The sequence below is a fragment of the Pseudomyrmex gracilis genome, unplaced genomic scaffold (genome assembly GCF_002006095.1).
Source record: "Pseudomyrmex gracilis isolate BER0280 unplaced genomic scaffold, ASM200609v1 scaffold_332, whole genome shotgun sequence".
Lineage (NCBI taxonomy): Eukaryota > Metazoa > Arthropoda > Insecta > Hymenoptera > Formicidae > Pseudomyrmex > Pseudomyrmex gracilis.
In genome coordinates, this window is record NW_018020916.1 from 109,197 (window position 1) to 119,081 (window position 9,885).

Genomic DNA, 9,885 nt, shown 5'->3' on the forward strand with positions numbered 1-9,885 from the left:
TTGAGTTCCACTTTTGTGGAAATACGGCTAAAACCAGCGGNTGAAACCGTCGTAAAAAATTACAATAGGATGGCCGCTCTCAGGTTTCTCTCTGGTATTACATATATGGCTTGTATAATCCAACTTTGGTTGGCAATATTGCTAGGGAATACCGTCCCTTTTACTCCTATCCCACCGCGTCCATGAAACGCTTTAGTGACCGCGACTATACCAAGATGAAAGAGGTGATTGTTTTCTGTACTTCAAAACTGGTCAAACTTACATACACACCAAATATTGATTACTGTTTTAATGTTTTATAGCATTTGTATTTCTTTTTTTTTAAAGAATTTTGCACACAAGAACCGTTTCTCTCGAACACCGTGTTACAATGACTGAGAACTTAAGTGGACATTCGAGCGATTCCTTGATTACGCGATCTTCAAGGGAACGTAGGAATTGCTTGAAACGTGCCCTGCAGCAAACGCAAGTTTTACGTAAGAAAACTACTTTATCTCTGTTATTTTGTAATTGAGTAACTTTAATTCAAGTGATTAAATTTATTTTTCATCGATTTTCAGAAGAGGTAGTCAATGATTCTACAGTAAATATACTTGACCAGGTTATAAATGAAGCTGATCATGTTGCTCATGAAACGAGCATACAGGAAAAAAGTATGTCACTTCTACAAATGCATGTTTTTGATATGTGCGTGTGTGTGCGCGCGCGCGCAAAAGAAATCTAAAATACAGCATTGAAAAACAAAGTAGTATTTATGTTAATAACATTGTATATTTTTAGTCTTGAATCGAGAAGAAGTGGTTATTGATTCAGAAATGATGTGGACATCTTCAAAAGTCTTAAAGACTTGTACTATTTCTCTGACAAAACGGATGCATAATTATGATTATATTGACTTTGCACAAAAACTGGTATGTCTTTGTTTTTTTTTAGAGAGAACAATCCAATTGTCTGTATTTGCATTGAAATTAATTGAGATACATGATTATATCATATACTTCAAATTGTAACACTGCAGCCATGTGTTTTAGAAAAATTGCTTAGAAGATTTGTCAGGTGATTCACAACCTTTGAATTGGTCACTTTTAGAAGAACAGGTTACAAAATTGTTCAGAAGGATTCCCGACTACAACACATTGTTAGGTAGACTTATAAAATAGATAGCATGTTAGAGTAACATGCATCATATTAATATTTTATTGACTAGTACAATGCATAAATAATAATATTATTATTTTAGTGATTATTTCAGATAATTTAATTTTTTGTGTGTATGTATATATTCATATTCCACTCAAATATTATAATCTTTATTTCAGGAACATTGCAACCTTTGGAAAAGAAGATAGTGGTTAGGAAAAAACCTGAGTCAAGGCTGTCGCAACAAACTGAAATAAAAGTACCTAATAAAGTAGTGCCAAACTCAAATACCAAAGATGAAGATAGCGTCGAACGAATTGTGAGAAAGATCAGAAAATTAATCGCCATTTATTGCAAAGAAAATCATAAACCACTTGATTTTTTTCAACTGGTGTTGCATCCTCACGATTTCGGAAGAGTCGTCAGAAATATATTATACGTATCGTTTCTTGTGAAAGACGGAGTAGTAAAATTGAAGAAAGGTATACCTTTGTTGTACAAATTTTAAAATTATTGTTTTTTTAATTCCGAATTTTGGGAGTTTCAACAATTTAAAGATAAAGTTCTTATATTTCTAAAAAAACTTTTCCTTTTTATATCTTAATTATATGATCAATTTATCATTTCAGAAAATAACAACCTTGTGGTGCAACCGTGTCGTGGAATGAAAGAAGGAAATATGCAAGAGAGACGATCTAACAAAAGAACCGGTATTCAGTCTGTTATTTCGTTAAATATAAAACAGTGGATGGTAAGTTGAGAAATTTTTATAATAAATTTTGCGGTTTTTTTAAGAATTTGACGATAAATTCGCTATTTATTATAATATAAACATATCTGTCTGCTTTAAGAAATATATTAAATTTAGATATTCACAAATAAATCAAAATATTTTTGTTAGATATTGAAAGATGCGTATAAAATAGAGGAGCCAATGATCACTTTTGAGGATGAGTAACAAATTGTTGATTGACGCATCATCACTCATTAATAGGTGAGCAGAAGTTACGAGTTTTGTTGAAGTTAAAGAGTAGCACATGATCTCGAGATGATAGAACAGGACAGCGTTACGCTAATATCGATTGGTCAGTTGTCATTTTTGAAGGGTTGCTTTTGTTACACAAATATAGATATAACAAACTGTCTCTTTTGATCTTATGCAATTTAAGGCTGTGTGTATCAACATCTCAACCAAATACGCTTGAGCTCCTACTACGCGTATTGTAATATATTTTAAGGTTTATATTTTAATAAAAACATTTTCCCTAATCTTCAATTTCTTTAAAGTGCCGTACTGTGGTTTTGGTTTTTTTTTTTTTTCATGTATGAGCTTTTTTTCTTTTCTTTATTAATTATGAAGAGTCTGTCAATAAAAGAAACTGATTATTTAATTTTTAGGTAATTTTTGTTTTTATCGCATTCTTTCTAAATTTCTATTAATTTTATATTGCTATATCAAGTGTGTTACGTATTAAGAAATGATTTTTTTTTATAGAGAAAACTTTTAAAAAATGCTCGAATGATCGTAACTCACATTTTATATAATTTTTGTAAAATTTATTAGTGTCTAACATATATACTGTGAGTCTGTAGTATATGTTCACGATAGCAATGATACAATTGCCGATTTGGTTTACGAAAAAAAAAAAATATGCGCATTTCGATTATTTGTGTCCTCCGATTTTCTGGCGATTTCCGACAAACTTTTTTTTTGTAAAGGAAAGTAAAAATTAAAGCGATCTTTCAAATATATTTCTGTGTAACAAAGTATATGGCAGTATTTATATAAATTACTCTATGATAATAATTCTATAATTTGTGTCTGTATAGTTTTTTGAGAAAAGAAATTTACGTATTCTATTCTTAATCACGTCCTCTTTACGGATTTTACTTTCTTTTGAAGTTTGATATTTAATTTCACTTAAGTTCTTCTTTATAATACAATAAAATTGCAAAAAGATCGAGAAGTGACAATACAAGTTTGTCAAAAGATCACTTCGGCAAGTGAATGACGACCGAATAAATCTTTAATGACGCATTTACGATACATTATCATTATTTACGATTGTAAATAAGTTAACTTATTGCTTGGCCAACGATTCTGCTTTTGCTACTACTTCCTCGATCGGGCCGACCATGTAGAATGCTACTTCAGGTAAATGATCTAATTCTCCACCCAAAATCTTCTGGAATCCTTTGATAGTTTCTTGCAACGGTACTAATTTCCCAGCATGACCGGTGAATACTTCGGCAACCTAGAATAATATAATTAATTTTTTGTATCGCATCGAAGAACTAAAAACATTTTGAAAAAGATAGTTTACACTTAAATATACAAAGCGTTACGTTTTTTACCTGGAATGGTTGAGACAAGAATCTCTGAATTTTACGTGCACGGGCAACTGTCAGTTTATCCTCCTCCGACAACTCATCCATACCCAAGATAGCAATGATATCCTGGAGAGATTTGTAGTCTTGGAGAATCTTTTGTACGCCACGGGCGATATTATAATGTTCCGCGCCAATAATGTTGGGGTCCATAATACGGGAAGTGGAGTCGAGAGGATCGACAGCCGGATAAATACCTATGATCGTCAATAAGTTTGTTGCTCAAAGAAATCGCAGACAGTTTTAGACGTGTGTACACACCTAGTTCAGCGATTGCACGTGACAACACAGTAGTGGCGTCCAAGTGAGCAAAAGTGGTGGCAGGCGCGGGATCTGTCAAGTCGTCGGCCGGCACGTATATAGCTTGCACGGAAGTGATGGATCCCTTCTTCGTCGTAGTGATACGTTCCTGCATAGTACCCATATCGGTGGCCAACGTAGGTTGATAACCTACGGCAGATGGAATACGACCTAGCAAAGCGGATACCTGAAATATGCAAAAATATATTTGTTTAATTGTATATATTATATATACACAGTCAAACCTCGATAACTCGAGCCTCTATACCTCGCAAACCTCTATGAGAGAAAAATTTTGTTCATTCCCTTCCGCTCTGCGGAAAGGAAAAGAGAACTTCGATAAGTCGAAACCTCTACAACTCGAAGATTTTAGCTCTTTCCTTGAGATTCGAGTTATCAAGGTTCGACGTGTGTGTGTGTGTGTGTGTGTGTGTGTGTGTACACACGCGCGCGCGCGCGCATATAAATATGTATACATAAATTGCGTAAATTACACATTTGCTACAAATTTATGTTTCATAAACACTTTCCTGCAGATTTAATGTAGAATAGCAATCATTTTTACTCTCACTTACCTCAGAACCTGCCTGGGTAAATCTGAAGATATTATCAATGAATAATAATACATCCTGACCTTCTTGGTCACGGAAATATTCGGCAACGGTGAGTCCAGTGAGCGCTACACGAGCACGAGCGCCTGGCGGCTCGTTCATCTGCCCGTACACCAACGCTACTTTAGATGTCTTGTCCTTAAGAGAGATGACACCAGATTCGATCATCTCGTGGTAGAGATCATTACCTTCGCGCGTTCTCTCGCCCACACCAGCAAACACCGAGTAACCACCGTGAGCTTTAGCTACGTTGTTGATGAGTTCCATAATAAGTACGGTCTTACCGACTCCAGCGCCACCAAAAAGACCTAGTGAATGATATTAATTTTTCTGTGAAAATAGTCTTGGATTTATTGCTAATTAATTCTAATCACACCTGCATCTTACCAATCTTTCCACCTTTAGCGTAAGGAGCCAGCAGATCTACAACCTTGATGCCTGTGACTAATATTTCTTGCTCGACAGACATGTCCACGAATTCGGGAGCGTCCGCGTGAATAGGGGCTAGTTTGTCAGTGGGAATAGGACCACGCTCGTCGATAGGTTCACCGATCACATTAATAATGCGACCCAGAGTCTCAGCTCCTACAGGAATACGAATGGGGTATCCAGAATCTAGGACATTCTGTCCACGTACCAAACCTTCTGTACCTATAACAGTAACAACAGAAACTTTTTATAATAGTTTTTACAAAATACAAAAATAGTGCTTGAAATTGCAAAATTAATAATTCTCACACATACATCATATTGTACAATCATTTAAAAGTATTACCGTCCATAGCAATAGTGCGGACTGTGTTTTCTCCAAGATGCTGAGCAACTTCAAGTACCAGTCTAGGAGTCCGATTTTGTACCTCCAAGGCGTTAAGAATTGGTGGAAGAGCATCTTCAAACTGTACATCTACAACAGCACCGATAACAGCAACTACTTTTCCCTGTGCACCACCCTTGGACGTAGCTGCAGTTTTGGCTGCATAATCTCTTCCTATAATTACAAACCAAGTTTTTATCATTTTCACACTTTTAAAGAAGACCAAAAAGTACACTAAATATTTTATTCTCTTTTCTGAAAGATTTTCAATCTCTAAATATATTATAGTTGGACATCTCTACCTCAAATGTCAAGAGATAATAATTTAAGTAAAGATTTCATCCCTGAATAACAAAATTATATATCAGATCAGCAAGTTTCCATCATTTATAGATGTTTGCAATCAATTTGCATAAATTCAAGATAAATGTGTGCATATTACATAACATACAATATATTTCTATCTATATGTGACTACTATAGCAATTGTATTTCACAATCTTTGTAGAAATTTCTTATATTATATATACATATATTTAATATTTTTATAATCATTCTTTCAAAATGTGTCTTCCTAATGTGTTCACATATATAAAGACAAACAATCAAATTAAAAATATAAAAATATTTAACAGTTGCAAATTCATTATTGATTAGACAAAAAAAATATGATATAAGATTAAAAACGCGACATCGTACTCGTGTATCGAATTACTCTGTAATATTCAAACAAAAAACTCATTTGCTCAGATGCAAGGAACGAACGAAACTTTAAGCCGCCATATTGGAAAGTAATATCTGTTACAATCGATCGTTGATTATATAATCGGTGATGTGGTTTATTTGCAACAATCATTTGATAATTCGAATGACACTTGCAAAAGGAAGTCCTTTTTTGACAAAAAGGAAGAAAGAATTTAGCTTGTGCGTTTACGTACTAAAAATTGTTCTTATCAGAAAGTATCACTTGACAAACGTGAATACACGGTGATCTCGTCGACTCTTGCAATTTCGTCATTTTTCACACATGCGAAAAAATACTCACTGTTAACGAGAACGCTCGACACCTTCGCCACTTCATTCTGCAAGAGCGAAGGTTTCGCGACCCTTAGGGCCCCGGCAGCTGCTTTCGATACGACACTCAGAATCATGACCGGTCGACTGAAAAAAAGATAACCGAATGGATGCAGTGGTCTCGTCGAACGTGCACCGCGCGTGCGCTGATGTGCGCACAAAATCAGCGCAAGATCACTGCATTGGGTGCGTTCAGACAACTCAACGTTGAGAGATCATCACTTATGATAGGACTATTCTTCAAAATATTGTGACCGGAGCTGCACTCTTAGATGTCCGGCCTAACCCTTTTTGTTATAATTTTCACCTTTTTTAATTTCTTTCCACGGTCGCCAGCCGGGTTTTCTATACTCCCGACAAGATTTGTTTATTAATACGCATTTACTTAGGCCTGTTCTACAATACTGTCGTAAGCTGTAAGTCGTAAGAAATTGACCAATCGCAATCGATTATTCTTCTGTAATTGGTCTGTGATTGGTCAATTTCTTACGACTTACGGCTTACGACTGTATTGTAGAACAGGCCTTACAGGTTTTCCCGGGTTTTCCCTGATTCGGGCTTCCACGCGAAACGTATAAAATTTTCGCCTGTCTCCGTCTTGATACTTCGCCGTCCTTGCCGTCGAATGAGCGGCTCGATTTGCTTTCGGCACTTACCTGGTCATTGGCACGATACGCGTTACCTCGATGGCCTCTCCAATCCGAGCAGAGTTCCCGGCTATCCAGTTTGGAATGTGCCCGATAGCACGTCTCTTCGCACTTGATGGTTCTATTGCTATCCTCGTCTGGTTTCTTAAAGCCTCCCCTTAATTATCCACGCCGTTTCTGACGTTTGTTCCTTGATAATACGGTGAGGATGAAATGAAACGGTTCAGGATGAAAGGTTCCTTTTGTTGCACTTACTTTTTATTAATAACTCGTTCACGGAACTACACAGTATGTATATAAACGCGTACACTATACGTTGTCAAACGCGCTCTTCTCACTGTGGGGTTTCAAACCCTTTGCCCTCAGTGTGAACAAACCTTTCTCAATTTAATGAACCAAAGTCCAGCTTTCTTATTGGCCCGGGCCTCGTCGCCGATCTAGTGACAAGATTACCTTTATTCTTATTCGCGATCGAATGACTGACCACGTTCTCGTCGGGCGCTCGCAATATATAGGTCTCTCCCCCTCCTGCTCACACAAGACCCGATCTTTCCGGAACGCCCCGGATTCTGGAAGGTTCTAGACCTTCTCTTTTCTCGAGCCTTCCGGAGCCTCCTATTCTAGTCCGTACCTATTCCGCTCGGGATTGTTCTATCACGCTATTAGTTATTATATATATGGTTTTTATTATTCTTATTCCCGCCACCGATTTACAAAAGTTTTTTTTTTTTTTTTTTTTTTTTTTTTTTTTTTTTTTTTTAAACCCTAACGCGCTTACATATCTATATTTATTCTTTATTTTTTATAACTTATATTAATATCTATTGTCTATCTCCTTATAGTTCCCGATCCTTCCAGAATGGATCGTTTCCCTCTACCGTGGTACATTCGGATGCGTCCGACTGTACTTCGTTCGCCGTCGCCGGCTGATGCGCCCGAATGTACATAAGGATCCGATCCAACTGCGCCTGCGCCTCCGCTGAACTGTCCTCACCAGATGCGCGTGCCTCGGCTTCTCGCTGCTGCCTGCCTCCGACCTTAAGGCGCGACGCTGTAGGTCCTGCAGTTCCCGGAGCAGCTGGATCTGCACCGGATTCGTCACCGGTCGCAATATGCTGCGGTTCCAAAAGTATGATCCAATTAGAAGTGATTATCTCTCAACCGTTGTGCAACTGTTGAGTTGTCTGAACCAGAGAGAAGCCTGAGAGCGGCCAGGCCCATAAAGCCCCTTGCACAATGGAAAGAATAGCGATAGCGATAGAAATAACACAGTTTTAGACACAGAATTCCAACTCGTCGGAAATTTTATCGCTATTGCTTATTCCGATTTTCTGATCTGCATTGATACATGTGTATTTTTGTATGTTAGATTCCGCTGTTCCTATTGTTATTTAGAAATATAAACTCTTTACAACTGGTATTATTTCTATCACTATTGCTATTCCGTCTATTGTGCAAGGGGCTTAAGAGTTTTTACGATTATCGCTATTCCGGCCCGTAAGCTAGCGCATGTCCATGAATGGTGCACATTGACCATGTTCAGCAGACTGAGCAGATCAGTGAGCGCTTAGAGTTTTTCAATATAATTGGTTTCTACACTTAGATCCAGAGAAGATCAGAGAAGAAAGGCAAAATTCAATCATGATAAAGAAACACTAAGCGTTCACTGATCTGCTCAATCTGCTGAACGCATATATGTAATACTTCTATATTGTTAGTCGCGTATCTTGGCAATGAGAGGCCCGAGGCCCGAGAAAGAGAGATGCACGAAGTCCAAATATGGGCATAGATAGTCGAGCGTCATTATTCGCAGGCGCGTCTACTAAGCGAGTGCGAGCGAGACAAAGCATTGGAAAGTGAGAGAACGCGAAGAAAGAACGCGAGAAAGAAAAATACCCAAGCGTGCTTGAATGTTTGCACCGCATGCGCACAAAGCAGCTGGACCATGCGCGAGAGAAAGGCTACTATATTGTCTGCACCGTAACGTGTGAGCTTCAAGTCGGCACCGTACTAGCAATATAGGTCTAGTTTCCACCGAAGCATTCATTCACACCTAAGGGTGCGATCCCATGCACTGTTATTTTTTGCGTAACGCGTAACGCGTAACCAATCAGAGAAATTACGTGTACTAACATAAAACACGTAATCTCTCTGATTGGTTACGCGTTCCGCGTTACGCGAAAAATAACAGTGCATGGGATCGTACCCTAATGCAACGTAGAATCAAATTTAAGTCGATGGAAACCTATCAAATTGAGCTGATTTTGCTTCCGCTTCGATCTATAAGACCCGGTTTCACAATTCGCGGTTAACTCGAATTAACCGAAGTTCGACTTGCTGAGCTCGGTTTAACGCGTTCAATCTTTTTTGTCAAATCTTCGCTAACCAATCACAGTTCATGGTTAGGAAAAAAAGATGCGTTACGCCGAGTTCAGCAAGTTGGGCTTCCGTTAATTCGAGTTAACCGTCAATTGTGAAACCGGGCCTAAGTACTCTACTTCCAATGGAAACGGAACACTAAATTTAATCCGTACCGGAGTGAAATCGAATTGAGGGTTTTGGTGGAAACTAGACCATAGAAGTATTACATATATGGCTGAACGTGGCCAATGTGTTCAAATAATATCGCTCTTATCAGATAGCAGCACTAGTGGCCCATATAAATATGGCTGAAGGTTGTTTAGAGGTCAAATCCCCTCCTCACCATGGCTTCACTCCCAGCGCCTATACCCAGATAGCACTTAACATTGCTATGAACGTTCTATAAATATTCTTCAAGAATATGTCGAATATTCCATTGAACGTTCTTATATATTCATCGTATATTTATAGAATAAGCGAATGGCACTACTGTAAATGTTTTTCGAATATGAATAGAATAATCTATAGAATATTCTATAAAACATTTATA

The 9,885-nt window shown here is 37.6% G+C and overlaps 2 protein-coding genes across 2 annotated transcripts; one reads left to right on the top strand and one right to left on the bottom strand.

The window, feature by feature from the left end:
- Positions 1-137: 137 nt before the first annotated feature.
- Positions 138-2,787, top strand: LOC109860115 (EP300-interacting inhibitor of differentiation 3-like). Its single transcript, XM_020438987.1, has 8 exons — positions 138-224; positions 328-476; positions 561-653; positions 781-911; positions 1,032-1,143; positions 1,320-1,622; positions 1,770-1,891; positions 2,042-2,787. The coding sequence occupies exons 2-8, from the start codon at positions 371-373 to the stop codon at positions 2,096-2,098; spliced, it is 924 nt and encodes a 307-aa protein (XP_020294576.1). The 5' UTR covers positions 138-224; positions 328-370; the 3' UTR covers positions 2,099-2,787.
- Positions 2,788-3,145: 358 nt separating this feature from the next.
- On the bottom strand, positions 3,146-6,454 carry LOC109860114 (ATP synthase subunit beta, mitochondrial). The gene is made up of 7 exons (XM_020438986.1): positions 6,299-6,454; positions 5,215-5,427; positions 4,827-5,090; positions 4,404-4,747; positions 3,790-4,015; positions 3,496-3,725; positions 3,146-3,395 (listed from the first exon to the last, which is right to left on the bottom strand). The coding sequence occupies exons 1-7, from the start codon at positions 6,402-6,404 to the stop codon at positions 3,222-3,224; spliced, it is 1,557 nt and encodes a 518-aa protein (XP_020294575.1). The 5' UTR covers positions 6,405-6,454; the 3' UTR covers positions 3,146-3,221.
- Positions 6,455-9,885: the final 3,431 nt, after the last annotated feature.